Below are 18,826 nucleotides of genomic sequence, written 5' to 3' on the forward strand. Positions count from 1 at the left end.
TCAAGAAATAATACATGTAAGTTTATTACCACTGTGTGAAAACAGTTTGCAAGTGCAAAAGATCGAAAGTAAATATTGGAGTTAACTCTGAAGATGTGTATGTTGACTTGGAGCTATATGTAAAATAAGGTAATGAACTCTGCCCTTTGAAATCTACTTTCCCCTTTGAGGTGTATAGGTACAACATTTTCTTTGAATTTTGCTTTTGCAAACAAAAAAACAACAACAAAATAAAGGGAAAGTTTTGTATGAATGTTATTCAGGGTCAATTCAATAAAATTCTTACAAGTGTAATTTACAGCTGTACATAGCTATTGTTTTCAACCTCTGAAACAATAGAAACACTTATGAATTACAACTGTAAAAGTTTTTTTTAACTGATCCCAGGTCTTGATTAGTACATTTGGTTGTAACAAGTTATTAAGAGAACATATTAGTTAAGTTGCCATTTGGAAACTAACCACTTTTGTTACCCAATGAGGCAGCCAAGGAACAAAAATTAAAAGATATGCACATTTCCATTCATGATAGGTATTCATATATGTCATTGTTCATCCTTAGTGGGGTAGGACTAAATTGCAAAATTTATTCAACTGTGAAGTGTAGTTTAGAGTCATAGCCAGTGGCATACCTCGAATTTAAAAATTTGGGGTACAGTGTAGTAGTTTAAAATTTGCACGCTACCACAGTGTTGTAGTTTAAGATTTGCAGGCCGCCACATTGTAGTAGTTTTTAACAGTTTTATTGTTGCATTATTTTTTTTGTAGACAAAATTTACTTTACATGGCGGAAATCTGATTTGCATAAGCTAATGACGTCAGCTGAAAACCGAGAATAGTGCCCTATTTTGTATAGATTTCGTCCCAGTGCATTTATATTATCGTTTGAATTTTCAGCATTAAATTTGATTTCCTATGCATAATTATCACTCGGCTGTACTTCGATCACATTAGTCTCTTTCTGTTTGACTTTCCTCAGGATCATTGAACACAGGGAGGCCAACAGCTCTAGAAATTCCACACACGTTAGTGCAGAGATACCAATCCACATTCCCATGATTCCTCCAATATCTGACAAGAATCTTGCTGGCTGTTGACGATCAAAATTTAAAAAGAATAACATTCGTTCCTTCCAGTGTCTTACCAATAAATAATAACCATTTGGACTAAAAGTATGCGGCTTCATCATCTTCGAGATCATACTGATCTTGTCCTATGAGTTACTGATTATGCGCACACCAAAAGGTATTGACAATCAATATTTTTCATATTTGCCAATTGGAACTTAACCCAACTTATCGCCCTATTTCTAAAAAGTTTCATATAGCTGTACAGATAAAAGCAAAGTAGTACTTTTAATTTAGACCACGGTGTCTATTTTAAAGTTGGCAACTATTAAAATCAAACATTCTGAGTAAATGAAAACCCAAATTTTTGTCTGTTGTATACTTACTGCGTAAGCAAGCTCCTCTGCCATTACTTCATAGTTGAGTTCTCCGTAATAAATTTTCAACCTCAAGAAATTGTCACTGGTAAAGAGAGATTATTGGAAAAATACCATCGGTGTCGAACATTTCTATGGTAAGGTGTTACGGTACATGTAGCTCATTGTATTGCTGTTTAAGTCTATCCCGGTCCTCTAGGAACTAAGAATATTGCTTTCCCATCCCTCCCGTCCCTTAGGTGGGATGTCGGTTGAACTCATCTGGGTTTATCTTCAGCATTTTTTCAGGTTTACCTGGTAGTTTGTAGATACTCATTTACACTCCTACAATGAGAAGGGCTCTCGAAGGTCAAGTGTTTTGCCTCCGAATACGTCACAGTGGTCACAACCACGACGTGGCTTTATCATACAAGGACCACTGACCGCCACTTGCGCACATTTTAAAAGAAAATTCAATTTTTCCGGTCACATAAATTGTTTTCTTAAATTTTTGCTGGCTACCCAACAGTTTAACAAACTTAGCCATACCTTAACGCAGTGGAATAATTCTTAAGATCTTTTTCATCTAACGACCTCACAAGTGTATTCTATACAAAGTTTTATAAAACAAAGAAAACATATATCATCGAATGTTCTTAATGGCTCATATGGTAGCTTGTGTTACCATATTGCATAATGTTTGATTAACTGTCAGTCTTTTAAGAATGTATTTACTCTGTAAATTTACTGAGTACAGGAACAGAAGCTCCTTGTTGCACTATTCATGCATGTTGTTGGCATTTCTAGCTGTTTACCTAACTTCGACGAGGTTCTTACTCCAACAATGTTATATATAATACCTCAAAATGCCGAGAAGGCCATTTTGAAAGAGACACTGTCGTCTTAAAGAGGTCCTCCCTTGGAAAAATAAAATACCGGTCATCATGAGTAAAAAAAAAAGCAGCCAGCGCTAACAAAGAAGAAACCCTAACCAAGATTTAGAAAATTCATCAAAGATGACGAGTGAAGATCTATCAAGAACTTTGTTGAGTAACTGACCCACCACTCAGCCTACGGCTTGGAAGACTGGGAGTTGGTTTCAAAAGATTTGCATTTCTCGACCATTAATTTTGAATGACATTTTCCTGAATCAGTCAAGATCAAGATTTTCAACGGAAAAAGAAGAAATAAGCAGAAAATTGCAGTGAAAGATAATGACCTTAACGTTGTTCATAAGTAAATGTTGATGGTGAATGGCATGGCGTGAATGAAGTGTTATTTATTGAGCAGTTTGTTTACCAGCAGCCTTCTTGACAGTCCTTCTCACATGCTCCTTGGTCGTATTTATCAAATGCAGAGTTAACACAAGCGACTGAAATTTAAAATACATCATCGTTATTATAATTTGTCTCATACCGGTGATACGAACGCTGTAAAAGCTATACCACAAGGTGGTGGCTGAATAACTCGCCGAATGTAAATCCAGTGTGCAGTAAAGATGTCCAAAACTCCTCAGTTATTCTTGGTTGAAATATCTACCAACTCATTTTCGACTTTTTTACCCAACGCAGTAGCTTATCAGCCTACCTGTATCCTTCTCTGAGCCATCGCAAACATTCGTGTGATGTTCTGAGTATTTCAGTGCATACATAACACAACCACACATGTTATTCATCATCACAGCCAAACATGAGAACTTGCAGGTCTGCAAAAATGATAATTTTCATAAAATCAGGCTGTCTATCAAATCAAAGCGTTCAAAAGAGATGTCAAAAGGTCATTTTCCAATAGAGAAGTCTCTCGGAAAATCTTAACAAATGATTTTATGAAATGTAAATCAATATATGAATACAATCGTCCATCTGTAAGGTATTTACGATAGACCGTACTAGGAAATAAGGAATTAGTAAAGATAAACTCACCAAATCGCCGTACGAGACGTTAAAGCGACGAAATATATTATCTTCATTGATATCTTTACCCGGTTTACAACTCTGATTGTGAAAAGGATCCAGTCTCCCGACCACTACCTGCAAAAAATTTACATTTGCCACTGAAAAAGCTTATTGTGTGCTTAGTTGAGATTGCTATGAAATAGGTAATTCCATCCGCGTCAGAGAGTATCAGCAATTTCAACAAACTCTCTGATATATCAGCTGTGAACGAGTTTGCCACTTATTGATGCATCTGTTCGGCCATTTTGGTGCATTTTTCTTGTCGTCCGTTATCCTGTCCGTATAACCCTTAAGCACCTCAATAGACATAAAAACTGAGATATGATAAATTGATTTTGGTGATGTTAAAGAACTTCTAAGCACCTTTCTGAGCTGAATGGCTGTGGCATAACCAGGTGGCGCACTGTGGCCTAGTTCGTAAGGAAAAGGCATGTCGTTCTGTGAAGCAACGAACACTCGAACACCTGCTTCTTGAGATAACAGGTCTATATATTCGTATTGCTCAATGTTGATATCTAACGTCAGACCTGCAATCAATCAATCGACCAATTAATAAAGGACGTTTCGAGCGCTAGCCCTTCGTCAGAGCGAAAGGCTAACGCTTGAAACGTCACTTGGAAACTCTTTTTGATGGCAAATTTACTTTATCAGCTCAGTTGATACAACTCAGTTCAATTACCATTATTAATCAATTAATCAATTAATTTATTAATGTTGTGACGTGGAATGAAGTTACCCTAACATTCGAGCCAAGGCTTTCGTTTAAAACACATGAAAAATATAATCGGCGTTTGGATCATTTTATCAACCACTTACCACCTTCATGACCAGGAAGGGATGACGTCATTATTTCCGTTCTTTCATTGTGCTCGTCTGTGCCTCGGTTGAACGTGTAACAGTTACCATACTTATGATGCCAAAATTGGATCCATAAGTGTTGCTTACTATCACTAAAACGGTAACAATCATCGTTTGAGGATCACAGCTTTGTTAATGGAATATTTTCTCACCAACACACAAACATTCTCGGGTGGAAGTCATTTAAAGAAACTATGCTGGTCAAAATAATGGAAACTGAGATGACTTCTGTTTTTAATGACACGAAAAATAGAGCTCGACAATCAGTTTTCTCTGCTTTTGCTCGCTATTCTTTACATCATTGGGGCTTTCTTAAAATCTAGACGTCGTCAAATACTAAATAAAACTCGTCAAGCATTTGAATTTTTCCAACGGGACCTCGAGAGAGATCCCAACGAGGATTATTCTCTTGGTCGAGACGAAAGACCGCGTCATACCACCGCGAACTATCTTAAGATCAAAAGAAATCTCCAATGATGGGGAATGAAATAACGAGAGACCAGCTAAGAAAGCGCTGCTGCCATCTCCGAAATAAGTATAGCTTACCTTATATGTAAATTGCAGCCTACCTTGACTTTTGGTTACTTACAGGCACTCTATAGCATTGAACCAGCATGTGAGTATCATGTCGTCCAGTTGATGTCCTAACTGCTCCAGCTCGGCCTCTGGATACTCTGCAAGTCGTTGGTGAGTCTTTTCCACTACTTGTTCCAAAGGAGGAAGATCACCGAGATCCGTAACCGCTGGACTATCATTATGATTAGGTCGCGATGGTGTGGTAGTTTTGTTGCGTGTTTTGGCTGGATCCGAAATATATAAAAATGTATCATTATCATAATAACAAGGAGCACAAATGAGACTGAAAATCAAATTGTCTTACTTTCTCCATGGTCATTATCGAGAATTTCTGGAAATTCGTCAATGATTTGTTGCGGTAGTTTTGACCTCCGGATCTTATTGAGGTTACAAATAGTAACCTGAGGGAAGGCCAATTTCTATAAAAAAGTAGAAAGATAAATAAATCGTTACTTACCATGATATCGTTTGTTTTATAACTTCTAAAGTACAAAATGCTCTACTGTTTCCATTTATGACCACGTCATGTAAGAAAGTCAGCTATTAATCTGGGCCACAAGTCGTATGTTATATTACATTCTACCTCTTGGGATAAGAATATTCAATGGCGCGTTACACCTTCCTTATATACCCATTATTATCATTATTATAATTGCTGCATAAATGCGGTAAAAAGCAGGATTTGCCATCTTCAATTTGAATTCCCAACGCAGCAGCATGCCATTTTGGAATAAATTCGATACTGCAAGTTCTGAAATGGGAAAACAGAGGCCAAAGCCATAAAATGTACTCTAGAAGTCTTCCGTAACTGATTTTAAGTCAACTTTCTATTGTTTATTTTTCATTTAGCACAGGATTTTCCTGGTTCTGTTCCAAACGTATTCAAAGGGAAAATACTGAGCAACCACAAACCAAGGTTTTGTTTAGAAAAGTATGCTGCGTGGACCATGACACTTTCGTTTGCTTGGGTAAAAGTTTTGGACCCTCTGAACATTTGGCGGTCTGCTGGATCATTGCTTATGATATACATAATATTAGTGTTTTTCTTTCTACCTGGGAAGCTTTTAGGAGAAGCTCGTAACTAAATATAACCTATATGCATATCAAAGCACATGGATTTCAATGCCGCTTTCACGGATAGTTTACTTCTCAGCTCACCTGTTCATGTGCAATGCTGGTCCTCGTTTTTAATGGTCTGGACAAATACTGAGATGCTAAATCCATAAGCTGATATGTAAACACGCCGTATGCGGCGGCACAAGCCAATAACCAGAACCATTTTCTCAATCGTGATTCACCAGTGGCTGCTGCGACTCGTCCGTATCCATGAGCAGTGGTGTAGCCAAAGCAGTCGAATATTCTGCTCTTCACTTTAAGTGTATTTCTCTCGTTCGAAGAATTCAACTTGTTCATTGGTAACAAACCTTGTTCCTTTTTTTAAATAAATATACGCGGCTTTGATGACAAAATTTAGTATTCGTATTAATCGCAAATTGATAACTGAAAAACAGACAGATTATAGGCTTTTACCATATCTAACATAAGATACATACAAGTTGCGGCCTAGAATTGTGCTAGACGTGGTAATTGATAAAGGTGGGAGGTAAAGCTGAAGGAACACTGAATTTTTCCAAGGTTAACTAACTATGCACCACACTGAGCTGGCAAAGAGGACAATGGAAATTGGCCAAACTACTCATGTCTCGTGGCTAAAGACTTATGAGCAGACGAGATGTGCCAGAACAAAACCTGTTATTTCCTTCGTGGTATTTCCTGATGCAAACCCTTTTTTTAGGTAACTTTTTGTGCGAAATGTATTTCCATTACAATTATACGATTAAAAGTTGAAGAAATGAAAGAATGATTTCTGTCGTAACTCTCCCTCGAAAATTTTCTCCCAGGGGGGTGAGTGAAATCGTACAAAAGAAATGCTTGTATTTCATTCTTTTTGAGAAAGTCTTTTTTCTTTTTTTGACGTGTCAGCGAAGATTCTGACTCGTCTAATACCTTATCCATAGCAACGTTATGAAAAATAGACTGCGTGATAAGCGTGACGTATATCTCTCTCGTTAAATTATTGCACAACACTAATCGTGAGATTAGTTCCTATAAAAACTATCAGTGTAGAGAGAAAACGTTTAAGCTAGAACAAGTAATACCAAAATCGCATCTCTTCTTAAAAAAAGATAGCTTAGACTTGAAAACCTAACCGGATGATTGACTGTATTAATGATTTTAGCAATTGTCAAGAATAGTTGCGTGATTCTTCTGTACAACATTTTCAGCTTTTACTTTCAAAGCAAATTTCCAGCAAGCTATGTTCGTTTTTATTCCAAGCGCCATGGCTACTGTTAGTTTTTCAACCTTTTCCTATTCCAATCAGTTATGTCCCGACAAGTCTTCACGGATCTAGTTTTTCAAACTTTTGCTTTAATTGCGATAATGATTTGTAATTGGATTTGACAAAAATTAATGTAAAGTTATCACGAAATCTTTAGCAGTCAACCAACCAAGACAACGTTAAAAGGAGGCATCTAGAATCACGGCTAATCACAGCTTTATAATCGATATCATACATCTTTTGATACCATTTATGCGAAGTAGTGTCTTGGAATTCTGCTCTAAACGCGAATAAAAACATTTCTGTGTTGCACGATCGCGAAAGTAAGACAAGAAAAACAAATCCAGAAAAATAAACACAACAATGGTGGAAATCAGTAAGAATGCATGTATCTTCAGTTAGTTTCTTTAAAAATAAATTTACCACTGTTACTTCAGCAGGTATAAGAAAATGATCCTGACCTTACCCAAGAACACTCGCCAACTTTAGGTACATTTCATGATGATAGCAACAAGTAAAGACCCGGAGAAAACTCACAGAGAAATAAAGCGCCAGTGGTATCAATAAATTATTCAATGCAGGGTAACTTCACCTACATTTAAACAATACCAGCTTTTAGGATGATAATTGGTTTTTGGACCCACGTAGCGAGAAATTAATTGAAAAGCCCTATGTTGACAAAAACTTAACTACTAGAGATATTGTTAAATAGGCGAACATAAAAAGAGAGCCTCAATTAGCCATTTTAAAGGGGGTACAAAAGCACCAGACTGTGCAACAGTGTTGATTATCAATTCGGAAACGGTATTATGCAGCTATTTGAATCAAAACACAAAAAATGGCAAGGATAACCCTAGCAAATGGAATCCTGCCAACAGATCTATCCAACTGTTAGTATTGGTAGAGGCTTAAAGAAATGCTTTTTCATTCAAAATTAGATGTCCAAATTGCTCAGATAATCGAAGCAAAACGTTACTTTTAGTAAAGTTTTTCCCGATCAGCCCAAACCTTTATTTAAATGCTCAGTGGACAAGTGATGAAAATTGATCCGATCTTAGTAAGATATCGCTGGGCATTGAGCAGGATGGAAATCACAAGCAAGTATTCACTGATATTAAATTCTGGAACTTGTTCGTCGTGGTTTTCAAGTTGTGTACATCTTTTAAAAGAAAGGAACTGGTGAAAATATTAATTAATGAAAGTTAGAGATTTGGGGTTATAACAGCCTTTTTCATTTGTATTAAGTCAACTGACTGTAACCTAATGATTACACTACACTATGTTCAATTTGTAAATGCAATCTGATACAGGAAAGCTACATCTGAAATGAGGATTCTCACCTCTCAGTCGTGCTATCATAAAACCAAGACAAAGTAAGAGAAAAAGAGAACGAAAACTATGTTTTCATGATTCACTTACTTTTCTTTTTTTCCTACGGTTTCCTCCCTCTTGTCGTCTACCGGAGCAGTTGAGATTTTGTTGTTGCTTCTTTATGATTCGCTGCTAATTTGTTGAATTTCAAGTCGAAGATAATCTTATTAACCAGAAAGATTGAACAAAGGGAAGGAGCCTGTGGAACTTTGATCAAATAATAGAGACTGGAAAGTGAGACAAACAGCCGCGCTGTGATGGCGTCCCTCGCGGAAGCGAAAGTAAAAGAGGGTCGCGACAATCATAATATTTAAAAAAGTAATCAATAAAAGTCAATATCAACTGAAAAAAAAAACTCTTGTCATACCTTAAAATAAATCTATACAATGGATATAAAACCATTTGATACAATTATTTTGGTAACTTCTCCTTAATCCAAAAACACAACTTTCCCTCAGTTCGTCCAGATATATGGAGCTTGCTTCTTTGAACGTCTTAATTAATCATAATTTAGGTTTACTTTTGTTTATGATGTTCAGACTTAAACTATAAAAAGTGATTAGGCTTAGAAAGTCCTTAATATATTGTCATCTGTCATAATAACTTGTTCGCTAGTTTAATTGGGTTTTGGAGATAAGATTCACCTAAAGAGCGCTCTGCAGTTGGAAAAATCCGCCAGAAACTGGTCGTCTAACTGAGTTGATATAAGGGGCGTGACGGACTCGGGTCTAACTTGATCAGGGTTAGACATGCCTTCCGAATATTCCCATTCCCCTGGTGGATACTGTTTGCAAACTGGGTTTAGTGAAAATCGTTATCGTCCTTGTGAGTAATTTGGAAATTCGTTTTGTGAGATACATTGGTTTCTTCGCTGTCAGCTTTTAGAAATTGTCCACTCGATAATTTTTCATCAAAATGTAACAAGTCCATTCGCAAAACTTCGATAATTGCATCATTTTTGTCGTAGGCCAACGTATGCTGACAGTTTTTCTCCAATTTAATTGTATTCTCCTCTTGTTTCTGTATCATTGTGATTCAAATAACTGTTGTCCACGTCATTGCCATGTGCAGAAATTTCCCCCTCGTTTAAAATTTCATTGGTTTGGCAGCGGACATTTCTCAGTTCATGAACAATTTCTTTCACGTAGTCTCTTTGTAAATAGGAGTGGACATTGCTAAGCACATGAACATTCTCTTATGTATTTTCTCTTTGTAAATTTTAATTGGCCTCAGTGTGAAAACGGCGCAGTTCCGTAATTTCATTTTCAATATTTAAGTTATCCCCATAATCATTGATTCTAGCTTCAAAGTCGACGTTTCGTTGTTCATGAGGAGTTTCTTCGACACAATTGACGTGCTTTTCTACAGGTGCCTTGAGGTAGGTATTTTCTTCAATCTCATCTTCACATTAATAATTTGTAACTTGAGACTGTTGCTAATAATGAGCTGAAAAACGTTACATAATTACTGACTGGCTAAATACTAACAAATTAACTTTGAATACTAAGAAATCTAATTATGTAATCTTCCGCCCCTCACAACAGAAACTAAATTCAACTATTGACTTAAAAATAATTGATAACAATACTAACACTGTCACTTTCATGGAATATAAGGAATACGTGAAGTACTTGGGAGTCACTATTGACAGTACTCTAAGTTGGAAACATCACATTAATTGCATAGTTTGCAAAATAAGTAAAACTGTAGGTGTAATCGCCAACATCAGACGTTTTGTCCCGTCTGATACTCTCCTCAAAATCTATTATTCTTTGATATTTCCTTATATACACTATGGCATAGTTACTTGGGGTCAAGCTGCTGAAACTTATATGAACAAAATTCTTCTTTTACAAAAGCGTGTTCTTCGGTTTATATATGGTATGGAATACAGAGCTCATACTATACCACTATTTAATTCTGCAAATATTTTACCGGTCAAAGTGTTGTACCTTAAAACTGTGGCTGCCCAAATGCATGATGTACCATCCGACATTGCATCCTCTAAAATATCAAATCTCTTTACTCAATCTCTTAAAATTCACACATACATTACGAGATTTGCTAATGCTGGCAATTATTATGTCAACAAATCAAGGCTTTACCAACAACTCTCTTCATTTTCAAGACTTGGTCCTAAAGTATGGAATAATCTTCCATGTAGCTTGAGCTCCTTGCCTGAAAGGTCTTTTAGAAAAAATTCCGTATACTTTTGTTAAAATTACTCAACAATGAAAACAATTATGACTCTAAAAAAACGATTGTTGCTAAAACGACTTCTGGACTTATGGAACTAAAATAGCACCTTTTATGTTTATTTACATTAATAACCTACTGTTACTATTTATACTTTAATTTACTTTATTTGCTTCGTTGTTACTCATAATCATATATTTGTTTGAATCAATTTCACTTTTCTAAATTAATAATATTTTAATCTCCTTGTAATTTTTATTTTCAACCTCCTTGATATATTTTAAGATTTGGATATATCAACAAAATTGAAATGGTAAATTGGCCACCGTAATGATTACAAAAGCTGACGTTTCGAGCGTTAGCCCTTCGTCGGAGCGAATGGGGTTTCGCTTTAGCCCTTCGCGTTAGCCCTTTCGCTCCGACGAAGGGCTAACGCTCGAAACGTCAGCTTTTGTAATCAGTACGGTGGCCAATTTACCATTTCAACTTTGTTGATATATCCAAATTATTTCGTTACTCCCACCGACGCAGCTCCAAACAGTTTCTTTCGAAACTATCAGCCTTTATTCATTTCTATTTTAAGAACGCCTGCAACGACCCGACTCGATTAGCTTTGCTACATTCGGGTGGGTATTTAATTCATTTTCTGCATTTATTTATTTCTTCTTAAATAAATACATGATAAGTTTGGTATAATATCGTATATTGTAAGGAAAGATGGTGAAAGAAACAAAATTGTTGTTGTTGTTGTTGTATTGGCCAAATAAAAATTGTCCACATTAAGTACGTCGCTCTCTTCTTGTCACTTGACAAACGATTATTAAACCTTCTAATTAGTACTTAATTTCACCGAGACTCAAAGCAAGGGATATGGTACGTGTGTTAGACACTTTTTCCAACACTCGGTTGAACTCCTTTATTTCTTGGCTGGACTCTTAATACAATTTTCTTTCTGGGACTAGCTCAGTTTTTAACACAACTCTATTCAATTCAATTTCTCTCTGATCTGTACAACTCAACTCTGTTCAATTCTGATTAAAAAATGCTGTGCATCAGCTTATAAAGGTGATGGTAAAGGTGACACTACTAAGCTGTCAATCTTCTTGCATCGTCATCGTTCGATCTCAACCAGCGAATCACGTTAAGTTACCTACGATAGTTCTTGCATACTGAGCATGCGCCTTCGAGTTGTTTACGCAGTTACAAAATCCTTTTCTACCGTAGATTTCATATTTTTATAGTTGAGATCAGCCAGAACAGAAACAAGATTGATAATATAAAAATTATAATTAACTGACTGACGGAATTAGAATTATACTTGAAAAGATATCGTAAGAGAAAATAGCCTTAGGCGGATTGTTACAGAACAACAAAATAAAAAGAAAATTCAGAGAAGAAGGGGCGTTCACGAATACCACCCCCAGAGACGTGGTCTTACGCAGGTTATCTATTCAAAAATCAGTGCGAAAATGAAAAGGCAAAAGCTGTTTACACTCAGGGTCACCTTGAAGAACGAGGTGTTGAGGTGTTAAATTGGAATTTAAGAAATATTCCTTGATCGTGAATTTGACATAGAATTTTGTTCTAAAAATCGAGTCTGAGAATAATCAAAAGTATGAGAAGCAGGAATTTCCAGGAATTCCTGTACGAGGTTAAATTTACTAGAGAGACTTACTCTCTTCCTTAACTAGCAGATTGACATAATTAAAAAAACAGTTACTGCAAAATATACTACAACCAGATGTAATCACCATAGAAACTGACCATCTATTTTCATGTCAAATTCACAACCACAGTAAGAAAAAGGTAAAAGAAATTGTTCTTAGATGTGACCGCAAAAAGGAATAAGAAATAATCAACCTGCTAACTATAATTTTTTCGCCGAATGGCTTAAAGTGATATAATATTTCCATTCCTTTTCCCAACACCAATATAAGGAAACCCTTACAATATTTCAGATTAAATTTAGTTTTATTTTTATTGTTTAACACGTGATGTGCGGCACGTATTGGTAACACCTTATAAAGAGGTGATGGGTGATACCACGTGACATACGTTGACAACGTCAACAGAACTTGTCTTCTACCAAGCAATTTACTTCGCAGTGGGTTACAAACATTAGTCGATGCAAAATAAACGTTGGATGCATGGGAGGAGGTAATATTTACTTCCTTTTTTAAGGTAATGTTTTATAAACTTTATATTGTATTTGTTAAATTGCATAGGATTATTTTATTTCTTTTAGTAAAAAAATCATCAAAGTTTAAGATGGCTAAATGTAACTGTTATAGAGCATCAAGATTTCTAGCGGGTATCTCCCTTGTTTACATCAATGTTCCACGTTGTGCACCAGATGATCCCCAGGTACGTTGAATCCATCAGATTAATTTATTGAAAATTAGCATTTAGATGAAACTGTTAATCTGAACTCATTTCAAGTAAGATGTATTGATGAGAAATTTACCGAGAAGCTGAAGCTTTGCGTCAATTCCCACTTTATTAATTTTATTTTTTGTATCATAGCAGGGTGACTCATACTGTATTCATTATTTTGGTATGCTACAAATGATTCAGGTCCAAATTGGACGGCCGGCCATGAAGCCATAATTGTTCACCGCAGGTGCTTGCATATACTTTTAAGTATGCTCCATGGAAAAACATCTCATGCCTTCTTGTTATTATACCTTTTCCCCGAATTATTCGTTGGTGACATTGAACAATCTAATTTGCAGTCTAATCTTTCAGTTGTTTCGGGCCAAATCCGATTCATAAGATTTTCAAAAGTGATACTTTTTCACAAGAGGTATGCTCTAAAGTATAATCAAACAGTATTTTCCTCAAGCAAACCTGTAATATCGAATGAGTGTTATTTAATCGAGACAGTTGCCAGCAAAGGGTATCGCTGGTAGGAAAGACACCGCCCAAGTAAATTCCCGGGACGAATTAGCTTAAGTCTCTCCAAACAATCGGAAGCTAGTAGAAAGAAAATCCCCATTGGTGTTAAACACGATATATTGAAATTGTTGTTTGTAGCCGTCAAATAGAGATCTGTTTGTGCTTTCTTAATTCTTGCAAGACGTGAGTTTGACATTTCGGATCCTCCTATCGTCATCATTTGCATATAATTTAAAGATTAGTTTAGATTAAAATTTTGCTCGTGTCATTACGGAGACTATTTTAATGTTCCCTGCTGAAAGGATCGGGACTTTAAGTGGATTACTAACAAAGTACAAAAACGCGACTTTTTCTCAGTTACATTTAAGTTATTGGCAATTGTTTTAAAGCTCAGCAACTGAATAAATGAACCTCGTAATTTATTCGAAAGAAAAAATCTAAAATTTTCCATGATAATTCCAATTTATGACCTTCCCATGAGTTCTACAGATGCTGTTTTGCCGAAATCTTTCGGTCATCTGTAATTCGTACATTTTGAAAGTAAATCAATAACGACCTTAGCTGTATTCATGTAGCTTATAGTGAATAATAACAGTGTGTTTGTAGAGCTGAATTGATGGACCGTGAGTTTGGAGATTTCTTGTAGTTTAAGCACAAAATTCGTTCTCACCCAAATGTTTCATGATGGTTAGGAGTTTTGATAAATTGATATCAACCCTGCTGGGTAAAAATCAATATTTTAGAGCTCACAAATAATGTTAAATAAATTAAAGCAACATTTAGAAACACTTCTGGATGTATTTTCTGTCAAAATTTATCCACAGAACAAAGAAATTTGAAACATTCAGTGAAGCACTGAAAAGAAGAAAATTAAAAGAAGACCATCTGAAAGATCGGGACAAATTCGGAGAAGATAATTCCTCGTGAGTAAATATTGTCATTTCTCGCCGACATTATTTTCAAAGATCATTATCTCCTTTTCCACCCACGAAAGTGCAGTTTAGTTTATAACAAAATGCTGATGATTTTAGGGAGACTCTCACCAATTTCGCCAAAATTTCAACCAGGAGTATTGCGTTAAGTGTGAGTTAAAAATAAAGTCAAAAACTGATTTCATACCCTACTCGTTACACTAAACTTATCTAAAGGTCGGAAGTGTGTGCTATAATCAGGACCATTAGCTGTAGTATTCACTAATTTTTCTAAGCTTAATTATGTTTTCGGAGCCCTTTTTTCTTCCGAATAGTCATTATAGTAAATGTAAATTGTGAAACCACGGAAGAATTGAGGAACCCTTCCCATGTTTCTAATGACAACCACTGTGTACAAGTTCTGTGAAAGTTGTAATAGCGATAAATCCTTTGAGCGAACTTTGAATGGAAGGGCACTTTTCTGTGAACCAGAAAAAGAATAAAACCTAAGTAAATTTTGGTGAATCTAATCAAAAATAGTCCTGTGTTCAATAGAAAAGACCGCAGCAATTAATGCACAGAGTTAATAACAATGTCTAGCAAAACACAATTATAATATACGAAGAGGGACGAAATCTGTTTTCTCTCTATCAGAAATATTTATTTCTGAGCCTAAGTTTTACAAGAAGAATTTAAGAGATAGAGTACGCAGCGAGATGCAAGGACAAAAAGTCCAATGAATCAACAGACTTTTTGAAGCCAAATATCACTGAATACAGTCAATTCATTACTATTCTTACCAGGCTTATTATAAAACTGTCAAATAATAACGTCATTTGTATACTATTCATTGAATTCTTTGTGACGGCTTTGCTTCAGTGATTCAAAAGCGCAAATAACAACATACTTATCAAGAAGCGTGCATGTCCTTTCTGAAGAAACATTCTCAAAATCTGATAATCAAATATCGTTGAGGCGGATGGTCCTTTCTCGAAATGCGTGGCGTTTAAAAAAATCATTCTGGTGGAAAAGCTTAGCTTACTTTAGACAGTGAATGGTGAATATTTAGTTAAGTCCAGATGTAAGTATAGATTCATTGCTACTTATCTGTTCGTTTGTATGTGTTACTCTTGTTCAATAGCAATCTGTCGTTTAATAACAATGCGCAGTTCATAAAAATTTCCATTTCTTTGAGAAACGTTGCGCGCCATTCGAGTAACTTGTTAGTGATGTGGTTTGATTATTTAGTATCCTCTAAACAGCGGCTTAATTTTGATATTTCCGGATCGAGCGAAAGTTGAAATGCGCATCAGTCTTACAGATTGTCATCACTGTGCGCTAAAAATTGTCACTCAGTTTAATTGTGCCATCAAGAGCCATTCAATGATTGTAAAGCTGCGCTATCTCACAGATAACAATCATAGTTTTTATGTCGGAGGATTTATGTTTTCTCCAGCCAGCTTTGCCGACTGCATCATCTTTGAACATTACGCAAGATGGGAAAGTCCAAAACTGTGTTCTCATGAACGATTTAACCGATTAGACAACAGAAAAGAAATTTTGTCGGTTCTATGTCAAGCAAGCTCAAAATGACAGCATGTTTGCCGACTTAAGCACATGATAAGAGCCATTTAGACTACATCAAGCTTCGAAATCAACCAAAATTACTGAAACAGACTTTGGTCAATGCATATCTTAGGTACTTCGTACATCAACGTTACTTGAAAATTGCTCATTGAATCGCTAAACAACTGCTGTAGTATTGTGGGTCAATAACTGATTGTGATTGATGTTTAGATAATGGAGCGACTTTCATTGAGTAGCATCTGATTGCTCATCTAGATATTTAGCGTGGTTTTCCCTTCAGTGAGCCTTTCAGTTTCTTGAAATCATTATAATCCGAGGATTATTTGACTGATACATGATGAATGAAGTACAGAACAAATATTCATGAATGAGGTACAAAACACTGAGCATTTTTACAAGAGCATTTTTATTTCTAGGCAACCAGTTCATCCACAAAACCTCCATAGGAAGTACTAAAAATGCACTGATTGATAGGCAACAATGTCCTGATTTGTGGCTTCACTAATATATTATCAGCAATTCTAGCATTGCAAATAGACATCGCCGGTTTTTATCTTTCGAATTACTACACGGCTGGAATTCAGCTGTTCATGTGCCGATGACAGGTTAGGAGGTATCGTGCAAGGATTTGGAAAAATAAGGCTGGGAATCTATTTGAGTGTCATTTGTGTAGTCTGCATAGTTTCGTCTTTAGTTCTTATTTTCTTCATCTCCATCGGTATTTCTTATCTGTAGGGCATTCGACAAAATTGTTACTACATTTAAATTCCTGCCTTTAAATTTCTATTAATCATTTAGCCCAACCCTCCAGACTATCATTGTTAATGTTATGTTGATAACACATTACTGTGGGTTGGACTACACGCTGTTTATCGTTGCCCGTTACTGTCGCTGCGGACCAACGTTTTTTCAAGAAAATTTGGGAGTCAATGAACGTAGGTGGTGACAGCATGCAAATTAGGAAAAATCGTAGAAAAAAACTAGAAGAAGAAATTTAGGCTTCAAAGACTAAAATTATATCCACTAAGCACATAAAAAACAAACAAACAAACAAACAAACAAAACAGGGCTATCCCTTGTCATCAGAATAGGATTAAATGCGCGAATTACTATCTACAACAAATAAACAAAGGGAGTAAGTTTCTAAAGAAACTGTGGTGCTGCGTCGGTGGGGGTAACAAGGTAATTTGGTTTTATTAACTAAGTTGAAATTGCAAATTGGCCACCGTAAGGAGTTGCGAAGCTGACGTTTTGAGCGTTAGCCCTTCGAGAAGGAATGAAGGATTGTAGGGTGGGTGTGTGTTTATATGCAGAAAGTGGAGTTACGCTATTGGTGGGACCACGGTGAAGAGAAAAACAAGAATAAATTAGTAGAATGAAAAGTGTTTGTTGATACCTAAGGAATTAAGAGTGCCGATTTGGAAGGAAAACTTTTATTCAAGAGTTTTTTGGCTTTCTGAGCTACCTAAATATTGGGAAAGACCGTAGACTGACATATGCTCCTTAGAATGATTAGGTAGATCAAAGTGTCTAGCGACTGGTTTTGATGCGTCCTTGTCATTCTCTTCTACGTCGCGAAGGTGTTCTCGGAATCGGTCACATAGTCATCTTCCTGTTTCGCTGATGTATATCTTATGCTTTTGGAGAAATACCGCAGTCGACAACTAGTCACACTTCTGTCACTGCAGTCTGACACGGTAAGGATTAATATCTAAGTGAATAAGTCACGAGATAAGTTATAAGAACACAAATTGGTAGAGAAGGAAAGAAAAAGTTATAGTAGCCAACAGTCTTGTCGCGCGCAGTCATTCTCAAGCTGTGAACTTATGATCATGGCATATATTAATTGGACATATTCTTGTATTTCCATTCTTCACCTCATTTATTTCATATTTAGCTTTTATTGGTATTCCTCGAATTGGCTTGTTTAGGTGATAAAACCAAATTAATATCTACAACAAACTGATCTTTTACAGTATTACTGACCAAAGACCTCAGTATTATCGAAGACCCGAGTATGGTTGGTATTTCATACAAAGACTCCAAAAATGCTCTAGAAATCAGCATTTTCTTCAGTTTACCCTTTGAATTAATTGGTTTCAGTGAAAAGGAATGAAACAACCTAAAGCAGGCATGGAGCAGCAACGATGGGCGAAAAAGAGAGAGGACCAGGAGAGCGCGGATACTTTAAAGTCTCTAACCAAAGACTTCTGTAGTTATACATCAGCGCATGGCTTTGAGAGGATCATGTCATCAAAACAGTGGATTCGCAAGGCATTCTGGAGTTTGTTGTTTATTGCAGCCATTGTGGTGTTATGCCTTCAGATTCTGACGCTCTTAGAGAAATATCGCAGTCGACCATTGGTCACACTCGTGTCACTGCAGTCTGACACGGTAAGGATTAATATCTAAGTTAATAAGTCACAAGATAAGTTCTAAGAACACAAATTGGTAGAGAAAGAAAGAAAAAAATACAGTAGCCAAAAGTCTTGTCGTGCGCACCATTCTCAAGCTGAGAATTTATGATCATGGCGTATATTAGCTGGACATGCTCTTGTATTTTTATTTTCCATCTCATTCATTTCATATTCAGCTTTCAATGGTATTCCTTGAATTAGCTTGTTTGTAAATGATAGTCCTAATTAAAAATGGATACACCAAGCATACAGTAGGAGAAAGAAAAGAATCAAGCTGGGGATCAAAATGAATATTCG

General features: G+C 36.1%; 2 protein-coding genes across 9 annotated transcripts in view; one reads left to right on the forward strand and one right to left on the reverse strand.

Moving 5' to 3' along the window:
* The window catches only part of LOC111318820 (epithelial sodium channel subunit beta), a 19,624-nt gene continuing 798 nt past the window's right edge, over positions 1 to 18,826 (reverse strand). For 2 of the 5 annotated variants that reach the window (XM_088756622.1, XM_088756621.1), the window contains 12 exons: positions 5,970 to 6,242; positions 5,116 to 5,230; positions 4,825 to 5,035; positions 4,194 to 4,327; positions 3,741 to 3,904; positions 3,345 to 3,452; positions 3,010 to 3,127; positions 2,722 to 2,794; positions 2,283 to 2,340; positions 1,972 to 2,030; positions 1,453 to 1,528; positions 1 to 1,089 (listed from right to left, as the gene is read on the reverse strand). In XM_088756622.1, the coding sequence (XP_088612748.1) occupies positions 913 to 1,089; positions 1,453 to 1,528; positions 1,972 to 2,030; positions 2,283 to 2,340; positions 2,722 to 2,794; positions 3,010 to 3,127; positions 3,345 to 3,452; positions 3,741 to 3,904; positions 4,194 to 4,327; positions 4,825 to 5,035; positions 5,116 to 5,230; positions 5,970 to 6,224 (1,548 nt within the window). In that variant the 5' untranslated portion in view covers positions 6,225 to 6,242 and the 3' untranslated portion in view covers positions 1 to 912. Of the gene's footprint in view, positions 1,090 to 1,452; positions 1,529 to 1,971; positions 2,031 to 2,282; positions 2,341 to 2,721; positions 2,795 to 3,009; positions 3,128 to 3,344; positions 3,453 to 3,740; positions 3,905 to 4,193; positions 4,328 to 4,824; positions 5,036 to 5,115; positions 5,231 to 5,969; positions 6,243 to 7,613; positions 8,479 to 8,571; positions 8,693 to 18,826 lie in introns of those variants that run through there. The other 3 variants (XM_022926647.2, XM_022933954.2, XM_088756623.1) reach the window with 3 other exon arrangements.
* Positions 14,519 to 18,826, forward strand: part of LOC111344686 (epithelial sodium channel subunit gamma) — a 9,604-nt gene continuing 5,296 nt past the window's right edge. Inside the window, exons 1-3 of one of the 4 annotated variants that reach the window (XM_022952031.2) lie at positions 15,406 to 15,606; positions 17,693 to 17,809; positions 18,216 to 18,506. In XM_022952031.2, the coding sequence (XP_022807766.1) occupies positions 18,225 to 18,506 (282 nt within the window). In that variant the 5' untranslated portion in view covers positions 15,406 to 15,606; positions 17,693 to 17,809; positions 18,216 to 18,224. Of the gene's footprint in view, positions 14,538 to 15,405; positions 15,607 to 17,692; positions 17,810 to 18,215; positions 18,507 to 18,826 lie in introns of those variants that run through there. The other 3 variants (XM_088756619.1, XM_022951963.2, XM_022952102.2) reach the window with 3 other exon arrangements.

This window comes from Stylophora pistillata, chromosome 4 (assembly GCF_964205215.1).
Source record: "Stylophora pistillata chromosome 4, jaStyPist1.2, whole genome shotgun sequence".
Taxonomy (NCBI): domain Eukaryota; kingdom Metazoa; phylum Cnidaria; class Anthozoa; order Scleractinia; family Pocilloporidae; genus Stylophora; species Stylophora pistillata.